This window comes from Galeopterus variegatus, unplaced genomic scaffold (assembly GCF_000696425.1).
Source record: "Galeopterus variegatus unplaced genomic scaffold, G_variegatus-3.0.2 Scaffold687, whole genome shotgun sequence".
In the NCBI taxonomy this organism is placed as follows: domain Eukaryota; kingdom Metazoa; phylum Chordata; class Mammalia; order Dermoptera; family Cynocephalidae; genus Galeopterus; species Galeopterus variegatus.
The window spans coordinates 114,628-140,759 of record NW_007726798.1 but is presented as its reverse complement, the minus strand read 5'-3'; the positions used below and the strand labels follow the sequence as shown (position 1 = coordinate 140,759).

Sequence of the window (26,132 nt, the reverse complement as noted above, 5' to 3'; positions counted from 1 at the left end):
AACCGGTCTGTATGTGGGATCCGAACCCTCGGCGGGAGCGCCGCCGCACTCCCAAGTGGCGTACTATAGCAGTGCGCCACCGGGCCGGCCCTATACATTTATATTCTATTCATATAGCCCCACTCTATGAGTAGTCCAGGAGAGGTACTTATTTTCCAACTTTCAAAGAATAGGGGATCAGTCTTATCCCAATAAACTGAGGCTCAGCTTAGAATCCTCTTTGCAGGTTTTGCAAATACTGATGGTGGTCCCATCCACTATTGGGTCAGAATCTCTCAGAGGAGGTGGGTGGGGTGGTTAGGGGACTGGCCTCTGTACTGTGAAAGAGCTGTGCTGGTGACTCTGATGTGTGCCTCAGGTTAAGAACCCCGGCACTGAGCAGGCTCCTTGAAGGAAGAAAAGAAAGAACCTGACCTTGTTCACGCCGTGTTCTCAGAGCCCAGCACAGTGCCTGGCAGGGGAGGAGTCCCAGTGCCTCTCTGAGGCTTTCCATCCTTAGCTTCCAGCATATACCTGCTACAGGGTGGGTGCTCCATAAATATTGAACTATTTGTCATTTTTTTATTTGGATATTACAAAATTTAATACTTGATTTTTCACTTGTGAATTAAACATTTAACTGCTACTGAAATGGCAAATCCCAACCTTTGCCCAAACATGGGAAAAGTCAAGTTTTGATCAGAATAAGCTGGACAATTGCTTCACTTTCTTTTTTTTTTTGATTGGTAGTAGGGCCCTGCTATTTAGATTTAATAAAAAGAAACAAAAATTGTAGTTAATCATAGTAAATTTGTTTCTTTTATAAATCTCTGCAACTTACCATGTACAGCTGACTGACTTTTTCTTGACACTTGACATAGGCTTCGTAGTCTGCAAAGACCTTAAATCTGTTTATTTTTGTTAATTAGAAGGAAAAAACAAACAAACAAAAAACAAGAAAAAGCTTCATTAACAGATGCATTCTAAAATTCCATTTGAAATTTTCTTTTGCTAAATGTCAGGCATGGCTAGCTTACCAAATTCATATTTCTGTTCACAAGAATTTTAATCAGCCCTCAACCTTTTTATGGTTCTTCCCACATGTAAGAATGTCATCATATGGATGCATTTGAAAGTTGGGTATATCAGTGGATGGAGAAAAAGAATACCAGATTTGTGGGTCTTATTTTTAAACCTTACTGCATCATTGGCAGAGAATATCTTTTTTCCCCCAAGACTGGGTTATCTGATCAGATCCCAGATCTATGCTAATCTACATGAGTGGGTTGTAGTTGGTTTAAGATGTTTTTGTCCCCTTTTCACAGCTCAAATAGCACCCTCTCCTTGTGGGAACTCACCTGTCATGATAAAATAGCATGTTGATGATGTCTTTGAAGAGGTCAGGCTGCTTGGGAGAAAAGAAGCCATTGTCAATCTGATCAATGACCAGCTTCAGCTCAGGAATTGCCTCGTAATATTCTTTTGCCTTGTACCTGTGGGGTAGGGGTGGGTGGGTGATAAGAAAAAGGCCGTAACAACATACTAGACACTGCCTTTAGTGTTTTGTTAAAGGCCCTTAACAGCACACGAGACACTGCATTTAGCTGTGAAAAATGCATTCAGAAATACTAGCATTTATAGAAGCCATTGTAGATTTCAGCATGGGTATAGACACATTTTTACTAGATAAATTTTCCTCAAGTTTATTTTCCATTCTAAATTTGATTTGTTCCTAGTAACCAAAGACTCTAATAACAGTAGATAATGAAAATATGGTCACAGAGCAATAGTCTAATCTGGTAGAAACACAGAAGCTCTGTTTCAGTGCAGACTTTATGGCTCTAAACAAGCTTTGTATTAAGTGGACCAGTTGCTTTTTGAGATCCACAGGTTCTCAAAATTTGTTGCTACTGAGTGAAAATTACTTCCCAGGGTTAGGAAGTATATTTAGCACTCTCTAAATTTTGTGATTCCCATAGGTCCTTTGGACAGTACTTTTTTTTTCTTTCATTCCTGAACTCAGGCAAACAAATCTATCTAGATATTAAGTGAAAACAAGTGTTCCCGAGTGCTTCTGTACATCCATGGCTATTCTTTTCCAATTTTAGTCCATCTCTTTGAGATCTTAGAGGAGCACTAGAAAATGGTTTAAATTATAGGCAAAAACTTCCAACTAGAAACTGGTTCATCTTTTGATCAAAGTAAAAATCACAGATGCAGAGAACTGAGTAGCTCACTGAGGCCAGCTCTGCAATGGCTGATAACAAAGAGCAACTACTCCATGTACCTGTGTCTGAGCTCCCTTTATTTTTACTTGCTGGGTTTAGTAAGACTTGATCTGTGGCCAGGAGGCTGCCCTGACTCCTCATGGCAGATGCTATGCTGCCACATCTCATGTGACCCAGCCTCCATGGGTACCTGTGTGGGCAGGATGCCCTCTGAGATCATGGACCCTCCTGGGGATGACCCGACCAATAAAGAGCTGCTCTCTCACCCTTTCTTGTCCAAAGCAGCCACATCATCGACCCTCATGCCAAAGATGAACAGGTTCTCTTCCCCAGCTTCCTCTGCCATTTCCACATTGGCCCCATCCATGGTCCCGATGGTCAGGGCCCCATTCAGCATGAACTTCATGTTGCCTGTCCCTGAGGCTTCAGTGCCTGCAGTGGAGATCTGCTCTGACAGATCTGTGGCTGGAATGACTGCAAGAAAGCCAAGTTAAAATGAGTGACTGTCTCTCTAAATCTTCTTATATGTGAGCGTTTGTCTAGCTGGCCTGTTCTGATCACGCAAGTAATACATGCACATCAAGACAAACGTTAAGTGGTATAGAAGGCAGATCTTACTCTTTCCCCTTGACTCGGCCAACCACTGTGGTGCACTGTTGATGTGCTACATAACTTTATGCGTATACTACTCTTTCTTGGTCTGTAAACTTTAAGGAGTATCTACTGGCTTTGTGCTATAAACATTGATACTACTTTTCTGTTGTCCCTTTCTCCTTTCCAATTTTTGTTTTGGCTTTATTTTTATTTCTTCTGCTTTATAAAATATTTTGAAACTTCTCTTTCTAGATCCATAAAATTCAGAGCATCTCTCCTTTCTGCTCTTTTGCAACACGAGGGGAGTGGATTTTCTGCATTCCTTCCTCTTCTCACCTCCCTCCTTCCACTCACTGCAGGAAATTAAGCCATGTGCAATTGAAGTGTGCCAGGGGCTGGACATCAAGCCTTTAACCTTTCAGGCTGATTTACACACAGATAGAGCTGCCTGAAGCCCTTCTTGTCACCACAAAGGTCAGGGCCACTTCTCTGCTTTACTAGGAGAGCTTATTCATGGATTAGATCTAAGGACTTAGCTCTTTTCTCTTTATGCAGACATTTCTTAAACAGTACCACTAGGGGACCCAAAAATACCACAGAAAAGAGAAAGCTTCCTTCTATCTTTCCAATTTGGGAAGTGGGTGAACATACATTTGGCATTTGCATGTGGATGGTGCTTTGTAAGCATGTGATGCAAATGGACAAAGGTCTCAGTGGCAGAGAAAGGGACATTGAAAGGGACATTCTTGCCATCCTTGCTGTCCCCCTTGGGAACTCCATGCCAGATGCCCCAGTGCCCATACAAGGCACATCTAGGACTTGTGCTTTGGCAGCCTGACATCTGCCCTCATTTCCTATTGCTCCATGAACAAATGACAGCCCTTTCTTCCCTGCAGGGACCAGAGGAACATCTGGGGACTGGTGAGTTTGTGTTCTCTTGCAGAAGTGGGGCTAGGAACTGAAGACCTGTCCTCTCTTTTGTAGAGCAGGTTTGCATCATGCCAAAACCTCAGGCTACCTCCTCCAGCACCCAGCTCTCACTGGTTGGGAAGAAAATGCACTTGGAAATGTGCTTCTGTGGTACTGACTGTGGGGACATCAATGTCATTGTCAGATGGGTCACCTTAAAAGCTCTTGCCTCAGGCCCTCATTCTGCCCAAGAGCGGCACCTTTTATCTTAAGTATCTAGTGCCCTGAGGTTAGCCACACTGTTTTCCTTACTGAGTAATCCCTATAATTTGCTCTGGCTCCCACACATTTTGTAATGACGACAGTATACCTTTTTCAGCAAGAGACACCCTGTAGTTCTCCAAGAAGATGACTTTCAACTTGTTTCCAACCATGGGGTCATTGTTCACCACATCTGCCACTGAGGTGATCAACTTTATGATCATTTTGGCCATGTGATATCCCGGGGCAGCCTTGGGGAAGAACGTTAAACACAGTGACAGAAGGCGGCCGTGACCCAGTGGAGAAATGGCAAGAGATTAGAGCCCTCAAGTCCCCACTGAGTAGGGTCAACTTACTTTGCCACCGATGATAACTGTCCTTGGCACGAATAACTTCTTAGGGTCTTTCTTAATGCCTGAAAAAGAAGTGGATGGGACAGAAGTCAGTTGACGGCCAGGGTGGCGAGACTGTCCACCTCCGTGGGGCCTGTGGGTGGCTGCAGGGCCAGCTCACGGTTGTACATGGTGACCACGTGCAGGCAGTTCAGGAGCTGCCGCTTGTACTCGTGGATCCTCTTCACGTGGACGTCGAACATGGACGAGGGGTTAATCTTCACTTTGTACTCCTTCTCCAGGAACCGAGAGAACTTCAGCTTATTCTCCTGTTGAGACAGGGCACGGTGCACAGCCCTTCTGACTCAGGTTTTACAGAGTGGAGTATGAGCCCCCCGAGCGCGTGCCGGGAGGGCCCCCCACGCCTCACCTGCTTCACGTTGGCTATTTCCCGGAGGAAGACATCGTCACCCAGGAAGCCGTGGAGCTTCGTCAGCTGGCTCAAGTCTTTCACGTAGTCTTCCCCGATTTTCTTTCAATTTAAAGAAGGGGTGGCTTTAATTCAGGGGTGGAAATCAAGCCCAAATGAGCAGTTTCTGTGAGGACGGGGTGAGTGGCTCTCACCCAGTTACAACAGCATAGTTATACATGGTACACACAACGGTGTCACTCACAGAAGAGCCTAGAAATAATTCTCTGTGAGAGGAACACTGCTGCTAGAATCTTAAGTGTAGTTTTAGTGGTATTAAAGTGTTAAACACAGGAAATCTACTCCAAAGGGTGACCAAGAACCCTGTTATTCTATTAGTTATTTATGAGTTTTGTTATCCTCATTTACTAAATAGGTATACCATCTTCTACCCATGTGTCATATGAATACTGTTAGCCACGACCAGCTACATAATTTGCAGCACCCCTTGTTCAAAATTTAAGAATTTTAAGATGGCTACAGCAGAGAATTAAACCCGGCATGGAGCTCTGTGTGACTGCACAAGCTACACGATGATGAAGCCAGCCCCAGCCCTGCTGCAGATGGGATTTGCTAAGGATAAGGGCACTCACATGCCTCTCGGCACTCCCCAGTTACCTCTGCTATCAGCTCTGCAAGCCCCGGGTTGCAGAGTAAGAGCCAGCGCCGTGGAGTGATCCCATTGGTTTTATTCTGAAACTTGTCTGGTTCTAGCTCACTGAAGTCCTTGAATCTGGAGATGGAAGAAACACATCACTGAATTTGGCTGAAATGCCAGGGTCCTGCATGCTAGATAAAGTTCGGAGTTACATTAAAGAAGCCAAGTGCAGGCTTACAAAGATTAAATAAAAGTGGAGGGAAGGGCTGACAGCAGCTATGACTGTCTTTCCAAATAGAAATTCATTTGCAATTCAAAATAATTACAAGAAAAATTCCAAATCTAATCACCTCCATCTGACTTCCTGGCACTGACATATATACCAGACTTTCAGCAGAATATTTTTTTTTTTTTTTGGCTCCTAAGTCTAGAATTAGAATGGCTTAGAGAGGATGGCATATTTTCTTTTCTTTCTTTCTTTTTAAAGAGAAGCATTCTTTGTATAAAAGAAAATACTTTTAAACATTGTAACAGGCCTTTCCTCATTGCTAAATGCAACCCTGCATTTGTTAGCATTGTTCCATTAACAGATCAGCGTTAGACCCACAACCACGGTAATGGAGGCTCACACTTCCTTCTTCACGATGTCTGAGTGGATTTTAGCCACGCCATTCACAGTGTGGGAGCCCACAATGCAGAGATGGGCCATGTTGATCCTTTTGCCTCCATCCTCTTCTATCAGAGACATTCTTCTCAGACGGTCGACATCTTTAGGAAACAAAGCTGCAATTCTCTAGCCAAAGGGAGAGAAAGACCTTGCTGGCCACTCAGGTTTAAAGCAATAACGGTATTCACTTCCCAAGCAAAATCTTTGATGGAGTGAATATAGAACTTCACTCTCACAGAGAGGGGCAGAGTTAGCCCTAGGGAGATGCCATCTTTCCATTTTAGCACTTTTAATGAGCCCTGTTCAGACTTGAGTATGCTTGTCATATCAATGATTGAAAGACGTTTGGGCCTCATGCTTGGAAAGGGGGAACACTGCAGCCACCCTGAATGTCTTAAGAGCTCATTCTCATAAAGGGAAGAATGTCTCAAATGACTTACATCTAAATGCTTCTGATTTATCTCATAAATGATTTGCAAATGTCGAGGAAGCAACTTCTCCACCAGCTGCACTGGCCAGCGCTCCAGGGCTTCTGGCAGCACTGTGTGGTTAGTGTATGCGAAGGTCTTCTGGGTGATCTCCCATGCCTGACAGAGAGAGGGGTCAGCTGCTTTCCCCTGCAGTGCACACCCACCACACAGGCCAAACACTTCCTCAACTCGGCCTGTCTGCAACAGGACAATTCTAAGTGTATACACACTGATTCTAACAGGTTCCTGAGTGGTCCAGATAATGGGAACTTTTCTTTTCAGGGGCGGAGGAGGGAGGGTTGGGGGTAGGAGGTGCAGAAGATATTTGTGAAACTGTGTGATAAAACTTAAGACAGCATTCTAATAAATCTCTACTATTGTGACATGTCTTTTATTTATTAAATACACAAAGGTTGTAGAATAAAAAATTAATGCTCTCAGCAGGTATGTTTAAAATGCTGAATTCCAAAGCTATGGGTATACTTTCAATTAGCTGTCTTCTGAGGTTACAGAATTTAATTTAGAATCCTTTTAGACACAAAAACGGTAAACATAATATAAGCCTTAATACAGCTATTGGTCTACATCACATTAGGAATGTATTTATTTTGTTTTAGTTTTACTCCCTGTAAAGCACATCCCTGAGGATGGAGAAATGTCAGCATCAGAGCAAAACATACCTTTAACTATTGGAAGTTAGCAACAGTAACTTATTTTGAAAAACTGAAAAAGAAGCTTTTTGGCAAAGTCTTTCAACTACCGATATCCTGGTTTATTAAAGTAAAAAGAAGCCAGACTGTCCAGACCTTAGACCAGGGCAATTTTTCAATATCCACGAAAATCCTCATCAGCTCAGGGATGGCAAGTGCAGGGTGGGTGTCATTCAGCTGGATGGCCACCTAGTGGGGAAAGACAGCAAGGTGAAGGTGACTGGTGGCCCGGGCTCTGGCTTCCTTGTCCCACACATGCCTGGGGAAAGCACCAAGCTAAATGCCCAGCTTCTGTGAAACACTTGAAGCACACTGTTCCTACTCGACTTGTTCAGCACTGGGAGAGAGCAGTAAAGCTGATAGGAAATCCTGGCCCCTCCATGGACCCCACCTGCAGAGACTGACTACTTGCCTGATCCGGAAAGGCATCAAATGCAATTCCTGCACTCTCGGTGGAGCCAAACTTGGAGGCTTTGAAACGTCGGATGATATCTTGCAAGGTAGCAGCCACCACAAAGTACTCCTGCTTCAATCTTAGCTCCTTCCCTTCAAAAAACTTCAAGCCAGAGAGACTGAATGAAAGTGGTTCCCATTGTAGGTGTGGTCAAAAACGTGACTGGTGTCTCTTGCCCGGGAAGCTTTGAGGATAAAGCCCATTTTTCTTATGAAAGATGGCAGGTGGAACGCCAAAGCATGAGCCTTTGCTCTTTCCTGGAACCCCACCAAAATGACAGCAAAAGGGTTTTAAAAAGGCATACAGATAAAGGATAAAGAGACTGGGAGAGAGAAAACAACAACTTTTTAGAAGCTTAAAAACAGATGTATGAGTGGTAACTGAGCCAGAAGACCCAAGAAAGCCAAATCCTGACCTGGTAGTGGAGAAGAGCCAAAAAGCAACTCAGTTTATACATCAGAGCCATCAAACACATATTCTCATCCCCAATCCTCTCAACATAATTACGCTGTAATTTTCACTGGCTCCTTAATCAGTGTTTACATTATTATGACTACGTAAATGCTACAGACAGCTGATTTGTGTGTACATGTGTCCTCCTATAATGATTACTTTTCATTTTCTTAAAAAGTTTTTTTCCTGGAGTTCATAATTGTTTCGTTTGTTTGCCTACTTGGTTTTCTGAGTACTTTCCCCTAATTATCCTGCATTCTAGCCCAGTTGTGTAAATTTCCTCTCACTATATTCAAACACATTAGGTGTTCCATTAACTCAGTCTTTTTGAACAGTCTCTTCTGGATCGCTCCTGAGTTGGCTGCTCCTTGGGACTGCTGCTCCACTGTCATCTTAGAATCTTCTTTCCCTGTTATTCTGAGGACCCCTGTGCTCATCTACAGTCTGGGGTCACTTGTTTTCTGGATCCCATGTCTTTCTCTTTCTTGGTTTACTCCCCTTCATTGGGAGTACACACACTTCCAGGGTCTCCTGGGAAAAAGTGTGTGCACGGTCAATTTTTTAGCCACCTTACACATCAGAAAACATCTTTATTCTGCCCTCATAGTGATTATTTGCCTGGATATGGAACCCTCAGATTTTTTTTTTTTTGTCTTCTAGTTTTCAGTGTTGGTGAAAAGTATAGTGTAGTTCTGATCAGATTAATTAATATTAATAATTAACTCTGGTAGAATTAATATTATCTGCTTGTGTTCTGAATTTGGTTGAGAGAAGAAGGCCGAACTCCAGGAAAAACAAAGTTTCTCACTAGTTGCAGGGTGAGGGCAGGTGCAAGATCCTTGGAAGGGAGACTAATGCCTGGGTTAGGGCTATGGCCAGGTTGAGGAGAGAGAATGAATTTGTTTTTGTAACTGCAGAATGAAAATGATTTATCAACTCATTCTTAAAAAAACATAATCCAGAGAGCTACCTTTTACCCAACAAATCTGGTCAACTTTTTACCCCATGCTTACTTAGAATATGTTGTCAATTACTGCAGATGCTTATTTCCAAGTAGAGTTAGGTTTGGTCCTTACTGAAGATAGGAAGATGGATTTCAAGCACCTTCCAGTTATACAATCCTGAAGGCCTGGGTTTGGCCAGGCAGTGTAGTCCCAAACTTGGAAAATTCTTATGTTGACCATGAAACAGAATAACATTTTGCTATGGGGTTATTGATTTCTCTGAAATGTACTGAAGTCACAATATTTTCCCCAAATAACATGTACCATCAGGTTCCTGAAAATCCACATAATCCTACTCCCCTCTTAGAGGCTGTGGCTTAACACCAAGTGGATATCTGGTCCTAGGGACTATTTATGTCCTAGTCCCCAAGATCCTTGTTTTCTGCCATCTTTGTAAAGCAGAATACTAGTTTGATTGCTTCTGAGGTTAACTTTAGAAAAAATCATTACTGCATCAAGAGTATGATTTTACCCATTGGAGAAATTAGAGTCGCTTATATTCAAACCAACCAAGAATCCATAGCAGTCATCTGAGATCCAGTTCCAAGTTTTTAAAAACTGAGCTATTTTTAGAATAAAATTAGGATAATCATTTGTAAGAAAAAGTTTAAAGATACAAGTAAGTGGCAGAAGAGACAGGTGTTTGTTTATAGGCCTGCTCCGAGGTCCATCACCCCAACCAGCCTGGGGGCAGAGGGCCAGGAAGAGCCCAGTGAGTGAGGGAAGAGCCAGGCAGGAAATCACAGGGACTTCTGACGTTGCACATGAAATTTCTGTCTGGAAAGGAGCTAGTGCTGTACCCATGATCCAGCTCATGTTTTATATTCAGGTTTTGAAATACAACTACAACAAATACAAATGCAAATACAAGTACAAATGCAGAGCCTTCCCAATTAATGATGGGGTCACTAATCAAGGCCAAAACACCAATTCTGATTTCACGAATTCTGAAAATTTGTTTTCCTCACTTGGTTGTAATTCAGGAAGAGATATGGAGCTTATTCTGCACATGAAAAAAAAAATGAACATTGTGTTTTATAGGGTTACTGAATAGGCTTTTGTAAAAGGACTTGGTTCTGTCGCCACTGAGAAAGCAAGCTTGGTTACTCACGTTATCATTGGGATAGAGGACCCGGGAGATGTTCTCGGCCAGGTTCCGGTCCAGCACAGCCTGAATGTAGTCACCAACATTAACTGAGGGGAACGTTAGAAAAACAATAAATAGACAAGCCAGCCATTGTTGTTGGAAGCCCCTCGATCTCACCTGATGCTTGCTGCATGCCATGTGGGATTCCTAAAATTCCTAAAAATCCAAAAAGATTTCAACAAACCTTCATGCTGGGCTTCACATGAGAGTCTGAGAAGGCCATACTAAAGGACTGCTTTAAAAATGTCCTCCCTATTTGCTGCACATGATGCCTGCTTAGTCACTGAAGAGCTCAGATCAGAAACTAAAGGCTATTTTCGCAAGTCCAATTTGGTCCTAACTTGTGATCAAAAAGTGCTGTACTCACAGTCTCTGAGGTTAAAGTCATTTGGTGCCCGAGCAGACCAGAGGCGCATGGTGTTGACGGTGTTATTCATATACCCAGGCACTGGGGTGTCATATGGCAGAGCCAGGACCACCTGTGGGATGAAACAGAAGCATCTGCTCACTGTTTCCCAAGTGTGATGATGTAGGTTGGACAACGGGCTCAGAGACTGCAATGGGATCTATCCTGGTGTAAGGATGCAAGCCAAGAAGAGGGTCCCGGTGAAGCAGGACAGAATAGGGACGTGTCCCAGAGAGGCTGCTCATAAATATTCAGACTGGATCAGCCAAAGTTAAGAGAATGACCAGAAACTTCAGAAACTCAGGGATGCTTGACAGGAAGCTGATGCAACCTCGCCTCGGCCTGTGAGGCCTTAATTACTCTAGATCTTCCCCCACAGCCGAATATTCCTCCTCTTAGTTAAGACAGAGAAACATCTCATCCCAGAACAGCATATAAACCCTCCCCCTAAGAATCTGGGGGACATGCCTGCACACTTCTTTGGTGTGTACCTTTGCTTGGTAATAAAGCCTCATTATGATCCATTTCTCTGTCACTCTCTTCTGTTCCTTTTACCGATCCGTGACAGATTTTCCTTTCACAAATAGACCAAGAACCTGGAACCGCTGCCCGGTAACACCAGGGCTGGAGGTGGTTTTACAGGCCATGTGGTTTCTCTACCAACTGGAACAATCTGGATGGCTGGAGCCATCTAGACTGATGGTCTTTTATAGCATTTCCATGTTGACCTCCCATGTACCCTTTGCCCTGATACAGATGCAATGGAATGGAATGCCATAGTATTAGAAAAAGTTTATCATTTGTGTTTTAGATCAAGCCATTGCTCTAATAGTAAAATATGATATGCAAGCAAAGTGACAAATGTGAATCTATACCCACCCAAAAATAGCAATTAGGATACGTTTTGTGTAGGGTGATCTGATTTCTAATATGGTGAAAATCAATGGAACAGGAAATTTATGGAGATAGAACATCACATGAGACATTTAAAATGCTAAGCTAGATTTTTTGAAGTTGCATAAAGAGTTATTTTAGTGATTCCTATAGTGATCTGCCAAATCATCTGATAATTAGCTGAATTGGGTCTAAGAGATGAACTTTGGAAAATCTAGCTCAATATTTGTGACAGTCATTGAAATAGAGAAGAACAGGAAAGTGAACTATGTTTCACAGTGCATTTAAAATTTATGTGAGAAATGACTCATTTTTATTCTCTGCCTCATCAGAGTCAAGTTCTAGTGAAGGAGAATGACAGAATAATTGAATTGGAGGATGCCAGATATTTATGTAACCCACTCATTTTGGACACGAGGGGCTGAAGCTGAGACAGAAGTGACTTGACCAAGGTCACAGTCATGGCAGGTTTGAAACCTAAACACACCTCTCTTTAATTTGGTCTGCTGAATTATGAATAAATGAAGCATTATAGTCCACATCAATCACATATATTCAGGCATGCTTTCATGATCATCATGACCTCGAAGTAATAAATCACCCTTACTTGAATATCTTTCACTCAGAAATAAAGGTCTCTGGAGATTTTCAAAGCAAATTGTGATCAATCAGGAAAAGTCATTTACAGAGTGGGACTGTGTCTGGATTCAAACAAGATTAATCTTTCTGACCCCTAAAGCATAATTGAGGCAGCCCAGGAAGTGTGCAGCTCAGATCTCCTTTCAGAGAACTTCAGAGAGAATATGTCCCCTCAGAGCTCTCTCCAGGATGCTCCAGGTGGCTGGAGTGCTAAAGCATATGCCTGGCCACTTGCTCAGGCCTGTGCTGCAGTGTGAGGCTCTCCCTGAGAATCCTCCTTCCCTCCCTTCTTTCACAGGTAGCACACCTGCGTCATAGTCGGAAGACCCCTCCCCTCCTCTTGCTCCCTTTCCCCTTTACCTTTCATACTCTTTCTGGTGTCTGTGTCTTGGAGGACAACAACGGGTCATTTCAGTTTACTGGAAGCCATACCATGCATGCACAGAGCATGTCTGGCCTCATGCTCTCTGACCTCACTAGATACAAATCTGGGCCGGATTCAGGGGATGGCTTTAATCCATGAAGTCCTGCATAGCTTGGGTCACTTCACTGATATTACCTCTGCCCAATAACCTTGTTTCTGTGGGCACAGAAACACATACTCTCTCTAACTGAATTTCTGGATATATGATGAAAATATCTAGAGGTGCTTTTTATTTTTTTTTTTCCTTTTTGTCTTTTTTCGTGTCCGGCAATGGATCGCAACCCTCAGTGTCGCGCCCGTACTGGACCGGGACCGGCAACGGGATCGCAACCCTCGGTGTTGCTCCCACACCTCGCTCAGCCAGTGAGCGGGAACCGGTCTGTATGTGGGATCCGAACCCTCGGCGGGAGCGCCACCGCACTCCCAAGCAGCGCACTGTAGCAGTGCGCCACCGGGCCGGCCCTAGAGGTGCTTTTTAAATACACGTTAGCTCAGTAGTGGGATCCACAGTGTAAACAGAATGCTCCCAGGATTGATTGTGTAAACTGCATACTTTTAGACAGATCGGAAGCCACTGATGAAGTTTTAGGCACCAAAATCTATACCAAATACTTGCTAGTTTAATACCAAATACATGTGTGAATTCTTTGGGTGTATTAACGACTGATTTGTTTGCATTTCTCCTGATTATACTTACTGTAACCGAGTGCAACTTAGACTGTGGTTTACTGTTGAACCAAAATGAAAAACAAAACCAAGAAAATCCAAAACAAGAACTTATCACAGTATGAGTTACATCCTTATACCATTATACTTAGTTACCTATTTCAACTTCTAATCCATTATTCCATATACTAAATAAATTTAAGTTCGGATCGAAAATAGTTTTTAAAATATCTTACTTTTCTGAACTGTGAATAGCTCTACATAATAAACCAGCAGTTCAAAAAAAAAAAAAAAAATCAGCTGTAAAATGGGTCTTGGCTCTTTTAAGGTAAAATGAAGCATTTATTCACAGAGAATAATCCACAAACCAATCACATTTTGCATTACAATACTGAATTTTACTGCCGATATTCAAATATAAGAACATCATTTACTCAGTCTTTACCACTTTAAGTTTTTAAAGAATGGCCAGTGATAAATCATTTCTAGCCCTGAGACCATATTTATTAAGCAAATAACTCAAGTGAAGCCTCCAAAGACTGGGCAGTGCGGTCCAGTACTTAACTGGGGTTATTTGTTAGGACGTATGAAGACAGCAAAGCACAAACCACCACTGGGAGTGCCAGTGTCCAGTGACAGGGTAATAGTCAAATCTAGTGGCAGGATAAGTACACGCCCAGGAAGTACGTACACTTACGTTGGCACCAGCATTATTCCTATAAAGTGATTTGGCACAAAATAACAGAGTACAGTTGGAATTTTTGCATTATTTTTCTGACTTTACAATGAATAAGACTTTGGGTAATCCTTTGAATAAATACTTCTGTATTAAAATATTTATCTCTGAGAAGCTGTAAGTAAATGTATATGGTGGTGGGGTGAGGAATGACATTTAAATATACCCAGTTTTGCTATCCACAACTTTATATAAATAAACTGGAGAGCTAAGCATGCTGGGTATTATAGAACTGATTATCTCTGATAAAGCTGATTGCAAAATGACCCTGGCAAGTCACTTGACCTTGGAGAAGTCACTTCTCTCTTGGTCTCAGATCCCTTGTCTCCAAAACAAGTGTATTGTACTAAGAGGAGTAACAGATTCATTTATACAAATATACTCTATTATTCAATACACAACATGCTCTACTCGATACCATGTACACATGATACTGTGTGTTACGTACTCTATGTACTATCCTTTGTACTAGCCTGTACAGAATGCTTGTCATGAGCACACTCTGGATACCTGGGTGTCGATCCACTTGGTCCCCGTCTCGGTGTGCTCTACCTTCCCGTAGAAGTGCACAGGCAGCATGAACTCAGGGCGGGACTTCTCCCAGGGGTTTCCATGCCTGAGCCAATCGTCTGCCTCCTCTATCTGCAAAAAGGATATGCCTTAGAGTTTATTTTTCAGGAGAAGTGGACCTAGCCCTTCAATTATATCACAAAAAAGTATCTTTAACTGAAACAACTCAGGAATACTGTTTCGGCAAGAAAGAGTGTTGGTTCCAGAAATCTTGATTCATTTTTGTTATATAGTCTTCCAGCCTAAATCAACAATACTTGCTAACAGTGCTCTAAATGTTATATGTATTGTTGTATTTAATCTTCACAGCAACCGTATAGGAGGTAACTATGATTTCCTCTTTTTTAAAGATAAGGAAATAGTAACTGCTTAAGATCACACAGACAATAAATGGTAGAGTTAAGATTTGACCTTAGGTCTGTGTGTTCCAGAGCCTGTGAATCAATTGTCCAGCCTGAGTTAAAAAGAGAGGCCCTCCAGGCATGTTTATTGTTGAATACCTACATGATGGTTTTAGTTAAGATTCTTGTGCCTAGAACATATAGAATTGGTTAGGACATGTAACTAATAGAATGCTCCCTTAAAGCTTATTTCAGTATAGGTACAGAAACCTACTACATTTTGTACTCTTTATTTAACTTAATCCTTATGTAATTTTGATTTGATAATGAACTATAAATTATGGTTTATTTTGAAAATAATATATACTAAGAGGTAAGGAATTTATGATGATTTCAACATTTTCCCATGTATTTATGTTAATTTATAACAAAATATTCCTTACAAAACATTTTAAAACCATAGTTTTTATTTAGGGTATTGTGGACATCAAACGAATTTTGATTTGCAACAAACAAACAAAAAACACCAAAATTAGAACAACAAAACACGTTTTAGGGAGATCTAATCTTAAAGTAAATATATTATTAGTGAAGCCTTTAAAATATATATTAAAAAATGGAATTGTGTTCTGGCAAGAAAGAGAAGGGGATACAGTATCCTTTTCAATAAGATTATCCCAGATACAGTTATTTACTTATTTGATTCCTCATCCTCAACTCTTAGAAAACTCAGCTTTTAGTCTTAGAACATAGTGCTTAAGAATTATGACACAATGCAGGACATTTCATGATCACCTAAAAATGAGTTCAGTGCCTTCCCCAGGCAGACTGTGAAGAGATACAAATAAACAAAGTTACTATCTTTTGAGACATTAGACAAAACATTAATGTCAATGGCCAGACAAGCAAATACACATTCATTTATTCAAACATCGATCATGGCTTTATATCAAGAAAGCCAGTATGTTGCGCATAATGATGAATGAAGAGGGGATTCATAGAAACAACATTTTTAAGTAGAAGAGCTGGGAGTTAGAGAGCATCTGGAAGCAGGAGGAGGTGTCAGATGCTGGATGAAGCCTAGGGAAGGCTGGAGATAGACTTGATGAAATTGCATCTTGTTAAAATGCAGATTCTCAGTAGGTCTGGGGAGGAGTCTGAAATTCTGCATTTCTAACAAGTTCCCAGAGGCTCCTAGTGCTGCTGGTCCCCAGACCACACAAAGAGCAGGCAGGAGCTACAAGGTAATATGAAGTCAATAATTGTAATTATGTAATTCAGAATTTAAAACTTAACTTCTCATATCCCAGTCATAAAGAGAAAAAAAAATTTAACAAGAAAACGTTTAATGTTTACCAGTTGATGAGAAGCTTGAGTTCATGAACTTGTGTTAATAACTAGAAACTGCAACAAATAAATGATATCAACAAAGGAGCAAAACATCTTGACTTACAAAATACTTTATGCTGCACTAAGGCAAGGGCAGGTTTTGGGTTTTAAAATCAATGTGAACACTGCTTCCTGTAGCAGGAAAGAACCAGGCCTGTTTGCCTCATTTCAGCACTCAGGGATGTTGTAAAACACATCTGAAGGTATTGCATGAAACAGGAAGATAATAAGACAGAAACAGTTTTCCTCTTGAAAATCATGTGTATGGGAGAACCAATGACACATTTTCTGCTGAGAAATGCAGCAGGATCATATGCTGTTCTGCCCTCAGGAAGCTTGAAATGCTCATATAGGAGAGGGTGGACTCTTGACTTCCCACCATAGGTCCACTCCCTGACTCCTATGGAAGTCAGGGGGTGCATTTGCTCTTTTGAGGGTGCAAAGTCTTAAGTGACAAGGGACTTGTCAGTTGATTAGTCTTAATGCCATCACATGTTGGCTTAATTTTTCCCTGCCAAATAATGGCTGGTTTTAAATTCGTGGGGTTAACAAGTTCTGTAGGAGATCACGTTTGCTTGCTCTTCTTTATTTTGAGTCTCTCACTGATTCGGCAGAGGATCAGTTAATCATTCCCTCAATTTTACAAGGCTTGTTTTTAAGGCAAATTGAAAGTAAGTATTTCATAACCACAAGCTAGTCTGAGCAGATCTGAGGGGAAAGGGAATTGCCCCTTGCTGCCTGCACCAAATCCACAAAAGCTGCAGGGTGTCTACCTTGCTTTCTTCCAATGAATTAACAAATTCGTCCGTAAATTTAGAGATCCGTGTAGCCAGTGACCCCTGAATGCACTAACATGCTGCACTGTATGAACTGGGGCTGGGGTGGGGGCAGGATGGAAGAAGAGTTTTCATTTACATCCAGGTGGGCTCTCAGATGTGTTTCACACATCTAGCTGTGGGGTGACCGCAGGCTACACGGGGCTGACACAAAGCCAGTGTGGCTCTGTGGAGTGAAAGAGCCAACTGGGTTGGGGGTGGCTGCAGGACCTGGCCTCTCCCTGGAGGAATTACTCACTGTGAGCCAGCAGTGAAGTAGAGGCCAGCTCAGGGGGCTCTGCCAGTGACTGAATTCTAAGAAATGCTTTTCCCCTCAATGGTGGAATAGAGTACAAGAAGAGCCAGTGAACAAACATCAGCAGAGTCAACAAACCTTGCTTTCTGATGATACAAATAATTGAAAAATGTTTCTGGGGAATACCGAGGATTCAGCAATGATAACTAGAAGCTTGCTTGGGGATGTGAATGTGCATCCCCAAGGCTTGGCACAGGTTCTAAGAAGAGAGAAAAGAGCTCCAGCAGACACTGCTTGATTCAACTCTGAGATACATAGAGTGAGTGCCCTTCTGCCCAGGACTTTGGTGTGATTGTTAAACTTTTACGTGAGGTTCTTGAAATCGCCTTTCCCCACTTCCCCCCAGGGCTGTTATTTTCATAGAGGACCTTTACCAATAAGGTTTCAACCATCCCCATTAGAGTTCATGGTAAGTCTAGAATTTTAAAAATATGATCATTTTCCTCAGGGGGGTTCACGATGAACACTCTATTACTACAAATCTTCCTTGAAGAGACTCAAAATTAAAAGTGCACCAGCCTTTAAGAATCTCCCCAGCTGGGAAGTTTTCCTAGCCTGTGCATCTCTGCCATCTAAGAGCATTATGTCTGTGAGTAGGGGGCATGCCCAGACTCTAAAGAGCACTGCTGCTTCCCTGGCAGAGGCTTTCTGTATTTTATGGGAATAGTTTCTTTTCATGGTATGATATATGTTATGTTTGCCTTTTAAAATCCTATTCCAGTAAATAATGGAGGTGACAAGTAAAATTATATGTCCTTCTGATTCAATTTTGAGTCATAATATAATTAAAGAAGTGATGATGGTTAATGAAGCTAGCTTTGGAATATTTTGAATTAGCAAAAGCCATTATATTTCCTTGGTTTGATAGGAGAGAAAGGCGTAGTTTGCTGGAATAAAGGCCATTTAAAAGGAGCAAAGATAGTTGCGATTGAGAGTAACCTTTCATTAAATTTTGGGAAAAAATGCACTTGAGAAAAAAATTTTTTTGAGATGGATTTGCTGAGTTTCTTTGAAATCTTTCACACAATAGTAGATAAAAGATAAGAAACGAAATTCTTTAGCATTCTGGGATATAGGGAGTACCACACAGTACACTTTCTTGGTCAGGTAGTATCAAAATGTTGGTTGTATTGGAAATGCTGCTTAAGCTATGCTCTTATCATGGAACTCTAGATTACTTCATTGGGGAAGGGAACCAATTCTTTCATTTTTATAACTTTTTATGATTATAAAATATACAATTCTTATGACATATGAGACATGTAGAAGAATAAATAGGAGATTGTAAGGTCACCTATAATTCCATCTCCCAACAGATAATTTCTTCATGTATTTTTTTCTAGCACTTTTCCTTTTTCTTTCCAGCCTGCTAGGGAGGGATAGTTGAGGTCATACCATCCATATAATTCTGTGTCTTTTTTTTTTTCAGCTAACATGTATGATTTCCTATCTTATTAAAATTAATCAAAAATATAATATTAACAGCTATGTTAATATTTTATTACAGAATACCATAATTTATTAAATTATCCTCCTTTTCTTAGGCAAAACTAAATTTTTATTGAGTGCCTATTCGTATGCCACTTATTTGCATATTTTCATAAAAAAATTTGTGAAGTTGGTATCTCCATTTTGCAGATGAGAAAACTGAGGCTCAGAGGTTAGGCAAAACTAAATTTTTATTGAGTGCCTATTCGTATGCCACTTATTTGCATATTTTCATTAAAAAATTTGTGAAGTTGGTATCTCCATTTTGCAGATGAGAAAACTGAGGCTCAGAGAAGTTAGGTAACCTAATTGAGATGATATACCTTATAAGACTAGTGGGTTAAAATTAGTTCTCAAATTAGATATTAGGGCCCAGGCTTTTCTTATACACCATGCTGCGTCCTAGTTTTTATTCATTTAGGGTGGCTGAAGACACACAGCACTGGTCCTTAGCAAAATTTAGAAGTTTGTCTTTTAATATGTTTCCAATATTCTCCTTCTGAGCCTTTTTCTTTGGCACATTTTCTCATCATACCAAATCTTTTAGTTCCTTTTTTCCTTGGCCTAAACAGTGTCCAAATACCTGGGGGAGGGAAAGAGCACAGCAATGACACTAAACTTATTCTCATAGGAAAATCCTTCCTTTCCCCTGGCATCAGCTCCAGACCAGGTCCCCCCACCTGAGCATTCTTCTACTAGACTCAGTCTCGGAAGTGTGGGAGGGGCTCAGAGAGCTCAGGCTTCTTGGAAATCTAAGACGTGTCTTTTTGTCAATGTTGTGAGTGTGTGTGTGTGACAAAGATAGTGTCAGGGGAAACTATCCACACTAGGCTGGTTGTAGACTCAAAGAATTACCAGGGGTAGAAGAAACAAATGCCTTAGAATTTGGTTTGCTTATATACAAGTAAAACTAGAGTCATTTGGATGGATTTTGTGCAAATTTGAATGGAGCAACATAATTATACTTGTAATATTAAATATGAGCCAGATTTGTTTGTCATGCCAGTTAACAAGATTGCTTGATTTTATCTTATAAAAAATTAGGACACTTAGCTGATGTATCTTGTAAGATAGGCATGTTAAGGAGGCAAGACTGAGTGTAGAAGAGAATACTAAGGATGGACCTAGAAATCTGGGGATACAGACACATATTTCCCAGCACTGTAATCTGAGGTAACTTCACTTCTTAAGAGACTCAGTTCTCTCACCTACAAAATGGTAACATGCTTCCTACCATCAAAGGTACTGGGGGAGATCATGAGTCAGAAGATGAGCTCCTCCATTTAGCATGCTGCAGACAGTGAACATCACACACTGTAGGTAATTCACATTCAGGCAGTCAGTGGTGGATATTTCCCAAGCACCCTTGTGAGTCAGGCACTGTGCTAGGTTTTACAGATCGAGTGGTGAGTGATACTGGCAGGCTTTCTGCTCTTAGGGAACTCACATTCCATAGGGGGAAGACTGACAGTATCCACTGAAAGATGGCTCACATACCTGCCATCCATCTCGGATCTTCTGATTAAAGATCCCATATTCGTATCGGATGCCATATCCATAGGCTGCAAGTCCCAGGGTTGCCATGGAGTCCAAGAAGCAGGCTGAATTAAATAGCAACGGTGAAAGGCAGAGTCATTAAGCTTAGTCTAAATTTCAAGTGTTTTCCTAACAAACATGGCAGAGACAAAATGTTTTTCTCTGAGAAACCACATTTGTATTTTAAAGCACAGAGACTGCTGCACAAAGGGTATTGATTTTTTAATAGTAAGAAATTAATACTATAGAAAATAGTATACTATAGAAATAATATACAAAGATGTATAAAGAATGAAATAAATATAGGAACCTGCAGAAATCAACAGAATTTGGCAACCTGTTGAATGTGGTATACAGGAACAAGTCAAAGGTGAGACTAACATTTGGTACCTGGGTGACTGTCATGCGTAATAACTTCGTATAGCATACATTATACGAAGTTATACGATCATTTTCTACTCTCTTTGACCTTATCAGTCAACTAAAAGAGCAAGGACATTAATGTCAGACACAGAGAGAGGTTAACCCAGCCAACAAACACTGATGGTCTCACATAGAAGGTTCTCATTCTTAGATGTGAATTCCATTTGCACTGCTGGACTTCCTACAGTCCCATGGAAACCCTACTAAATTGTGTGATGATTAACTTCACAAGAAGGTGGCAATTATCCCACAGTGGTTTTTTTGTGTTTTTTTTTGTTTGTTTGTTTTTTCTTTATTACTAATGGCAATGTTAACACACTAAAACTAATGTAGTAAGGATTAAATATGAGACAGATGCAAATGGCTTTCTAGTAACTTGAACATATGTATGCAAAATTAAGAGATTTTTGAACCATTTCTAAAAGAAAAGAAATAGATATTCATTTTTCATAGAGTATAATCTGATACATTTGTGGTAGTACATTTGTATTATTAAATTTAAATTTCACAAGTAATACATTAATATATCCTCCTTTAAAAAAATTTAAAATGTTACCAACAAAAAAATTAAAATGCTAGCATCCCCTTTAATTGCCATCCCCAATTTGCACTTTGCCCTAGAGGAGGATCACCAGGAGCAGTTTAGTATTTAAAATTTCAGATCTTGTGTGTGTGTGTGTGTGTGTGTGTGTGTGTGTGTGTATATATATATACATATATATATATACTTTCTAGAATATGTAATACATATGTATAAAATATATACACACTCACAGAAAATAGCTAATTTTTAAAAAACATAAATGGTATCACATTGTATGGCTTTAAATGGAACTTGACTTTTATAACTTGGAGATCTATCCAGGGAAGTACATATAGATCAATATCATTCTTTTAGGCTGCTGCATATTTTTCTGTAATACAGATGTTTCAGCACTTATTTAGGCACTCTGCTAACGATGGACATTTAGGTTATTTTTAGTATTTTGCTTTTACAAATAACACTGTAAGTTTTTTTTCACATATATTCTTGGTCACATGTTTGAGTGTTTCCCTAGGGTAGATGTCAAGAAGTAGAACTGCTTGGTCATAGGGGTGCATATTTTTAATTTAATGGAGCTGGTATTGTATATTTAATGTTTTTCTCTATATTTGCTGAAAAATCATTGCCTGGATAAAGCAAAAACTTCTATTGCATCCACACACACACACACAAAGATATTAATTAATTAAATCATACCAAAAATATAAGTGTATCATTGCCCATTAGTCAATCAAAAAGCAAACTGTTAAGTGCTCAAGGCAAGACATGGGTTAAACAAGTTAGGTCATACCACACAAGTATGTGAATTGAGCAGTTATGAACAAACAATAGTGAAGTAAAGGGGACGCTTTGGAAACCTTTAAGTGCACAGGAAGGATCTGGTTAACTTTGGGGTTTTAAGCAATGTCTCTAAGGGTTTTGAGCAATGTCTCTTTTCTTCAAGTTCTGTTTTTGACTGTTTGTCTAGAATTGCCCAAACCACAGTACACACTCAAGAACTAATACATCTAAAACAAGCCAGAACTTGCACTTCTTCTAGGAAGCCTGTCTGGTTCTCCCAAGCATGGTCATGACTCACATCTGAGAAGGTATCAGTTGGCCAGAAAACCTAACACACTCACAATGTTACTTACCAGCAAGCCTCCCAAGACCACCATTGCCAAGCCCAGCATCTTCTTCAATTTCTTCTAACTCCTCCATATCCAATCCAAGCTGAAGATGAAAGAAAAACAGCATTGGATGCAGGTATGAATGAAGGCCATTTCACAGATAACAGCCATTCCTAAAGCTCTGGGCCAGGCACCCAGGTCTATCTGTTACTCAGTCTGGTGTCGGCTCCCTTGCAGCTCATTCTGCCATCCAGTGCCCACTATCAGTGCTGGTGACTGCAGATGTAAACTGCAGACTTACGGGGTGGTGCAGCCTTAGCATGGAGAAGAGTGTGGGCTCTAAGTGTCCATTTCTGACTCTGTCACATCCCTACTGTATGACTCTGGGCAAGCTACTCAAACTCTCTATGCCTCACTTTTCTTATTTTAAAAATGTGAAGGATAACAGTACCTACCTCATAGGTACAGGGTCGTTGTGAATTAAGTGAGATTATACAAACACAGCATTTAGAACTATTCCTGGGCAGATATCCCTCAATAAATGTTAGCTATTATTACTTTTTAAAGTTTTTATTTTATTTTATTTTTTTGTGCTATATAGGGTTAAACCTCAGAAATAGTCCAGTACCAACCTGATATTAACTAGACTGAGAGATTTTGAAAATGATCAAAAGGTATGAGGTTAGACTTTCCAGGATGGACTAAAATTCATCTTTTCATGACCACAGCATATTTACTCAGTAGAGTCAAAAGCTGTTAACCTGGGGCCGGCCCGGTGGTGCACTGGAGAGTGTGCCGCTTGGGAGCGCGGTGGCGCTCCCACCGAGGGTTCGGATCCCATGTGGAGACCGGTTCCTGCTCACTGGCTGAGCGCGGTGCGGGCGCAACACCGAGGGTTGCGATCCCGTTGCCAGTCCCCGGTGTGGGCGCAATCCCGAGGGTTGCGATCCCGTTACCGGTCAGTAAAAAAGACAAAAAGGAAAAAAAAAAAAAAGCTGTTAACCTGAACCCAGTTAGTGAGTCACTGTGCATGAGACCTGGGGTCTGATAATAGTCAGGGAAACCTCAGTCTGAGGGTCCAGCTGGATGGGGCTAAAATCCTCTACTTCTCTCTGAGGTGGATAAAAGGCTATGGAAGGTCAGGGGGCATCTGTGAAGTTGGGGATGGGAGGGATTAGTTGCCAGCCTGCTCCCTGCCCCAAAGTGCTGGGGATCTCACAGCATTGTCTGCTAGCACAACTGTGGACTCATACTGGAGTTCTGCAGCCCTGGAGATTACTTTGGATTGCTCATCTTACAGTGAGAAAATTGATGCACCAGGTAAATGACCTGTTCCGTGTTGACTAGATGGTAATCCAGCCCATGCGTGGCTAAAAAATGGCCTATTGCAAAAAAACTGTGTTCTCATCTGAAAGTCACGTAGTCTATGAAATTGGATAGTATTTGAAATGGAAAAATAATTTAAGCATTTGAAAACATATGCATAAGATATAACTATGCTCAAAGTTGATGCCCCAGTTTCCATGGAGCCACCTATCTGGATCCCTACCATTACACCAAAATTTGCTTTCTCATACATCTTGATAACTAAGTCTTAAGAAACTTCAAACACGGTTTTGCTTCTGTTCACTGTTGAAGGGGCTTTTGAATTTGCTCCTTGGATACTAGAGTTTACTGAGGACCTTATGAAGCCAGCTGCAAGTGCTAACATTCAGGACTTTTTAAATTCTAAAAATGTAACTTTAAGGTAGGATATAAGCCTTGAGCAAGTAAGATACAGGTTACTTCATCCCACTTGGTTATATGCTATTCCAAGAAAGATATATTATTTTCAGCTGATATTAAGAGAAGCAAAGAAAAGGGAAGTGGACGGGGGCTGCCATGGTTCTTTCACAGGAAATATTCTATCTAACCCACATGAAGGACACCACCCCTTAGTGACCAGCAGCTGGCCACATCAGCGGACAATCCCAGGCCAATGGTAAGGAGAAGTCTCAACAGTCTTTCATTTAGAATTTGCACATTCTTCCTTTCAACCATATTGAAAAGGTTAAGGATTATTTTTTTTTGGTATGGAGATACCTGCAGCTCAGCGAAGAAACAGTTAAGTATATTCATAAAAGCAAATTAGTACATTAGGGTTAAGACCTTTGGCTCCTCTTTTAAGGAGGAAGTGTTTTTTACATCTCATTAAGCAATAGAGAAGCATGACAACAGAATTGTAAAAGCTTATCATTATTACATATTGCCTTGATATATGCATGAATAACAGTCAATCTTTGATTGTTTCTTAAAAAGTAGATAGGAGCCCAAAGCAAAGCTTGTGATTCTTATACCATATACTCGAGTACTTTTAAAAGGCTTGTTCAGATGTCAATTTCTAAAATGCAATTTGTTGGCGAATACTGTCAAAGACTTGATTGCAAAAGAACAAATTCTCATGAGTTACAACCAGTTCTCTAACTTCTTTTTCTGGTTGTTCTCTTAAACCAGAGATTATACATGCTTCTAATAGTTTGTAACAATACCCACATCATAGAGACAATTTTTCACCATATTCTTTTGTGCGATGTCCCAAGGTTCTTGAAGTGAATTTGAAATTTAAAGGGAGAGGATGAGAGAAATAGGGAACGACATACCTGGTAAATGGCCTCATCACAGGCATTTTGCAGTCCAAGGTTGATCATGGTGTTCTGTAATGTTCGGCCTATGTAAAATTCCAGAGAGAGGTAATAAACCCTCTGAAATAAACCTGGTAAATGGCCTCATCACAGGCATTTTGCAGTCCAAGGTTGATCATGGTGTTCTGTAAAGTCCGGCCTATGTAAAATTCCAGAGAGAGGTAATAAACCCTCTGAAATAAAGAAAAGAGAGGTCATGTTTCCTCTATGAGGTCAACCTTACTTGTCAACACAAAAACACAAGGCCATATTTTAGGCCACCAATAAGAAACAAGCAGGACTATTTCAAAACAGGTTCAATTGAGACTCCTATAGATGAATGAAGGGCTAAATAGAAGTGTTACTGACAACTGGCTTTGGGAAAACCATTTTATACACTCTATTCAGCAAAGTAGTGCACTATCTTTTACCCCCAGGGAGAAAAAAAGCAAGCTCATCCTACTAACTACATTCAGTGTTTTATGTTTTCCCCTTCTGTTCATGAGCCTCATGAATAAAGCATGTGCTTTGGACAAACAGAAGTCAGACAGCCATAGCTCACCATTCATTCATAAAATGTTTGTAGGGCACCTCTGTTGGTGAGGGTCAGGTAGGTTGGCTGTACCATCTCAAGTCATCTAAGAAACACAAAGATTAACTCCCACACATTCAAGGCTAGAAAATATTCCTCTTTGATTACTGCAAGTAATTTTACAATTGAATTTAGAATTAAAATTATCCCAGAAAGTCTATTACTGGCAACAGTTCCTTCATAATAAGAAGACTACCTAAGGTTTATTAGTGTTTTGTTTTTTTTTTTTTGTTTGTTTGTTTTTTTTGTCTTTTTGTCTTTTTCCGTGTCCGGCAATGGATCGCAACCCTCAGTGTTGCCCCCGTACCG

General features: G+C 40.7%; 1 protein-coding gene across 1 annotated transcript; it reads right to left on the bottom strand.

The window, feature by feature from the left end:
• Positions 1-444: 444 nt before the first annotated feature.
• Positions 445-25,872, bottom strand: LOC103589424 (glycogen phosphorylase, liver form). Its single transcript, XM_008571391.1, has 19 exons — positions 25,794-25,872; positions 25,324-25,425; positions 22,596-22,674; positions 20,457-20,560; positions 14,551-14,682; positions 10,643-10,754; positions 10,240-10,322; positions 7,630-7,773; positions 7,314-7,406; positions 6,478-6,624; positions 6,000-6,163; positions 5,391-5,505; positions 4,734-4,835; positions 4,485-4,632; positions 4,328-4,386; positions 4,081-4,222; positions 2,474-2,681; positions 1,338-1,472; positions 445-887 (listed from the first exon to the last, which is right to left on the bottom strand). The coding sequence occupies exons 1-19, from the start codon at positions 25,794-25,796 to the stop codon at positions 800-802; spliced, it is 2,160 nt and encodes a 719-aa protein (XP_008569613.1). The 5' UTR covers positions 25,797-25,872; the 3' UTR covers positions 445-799.
• Between the last annotated feature and the right edge of the window lie 260 nt (positions 25,873-26,132).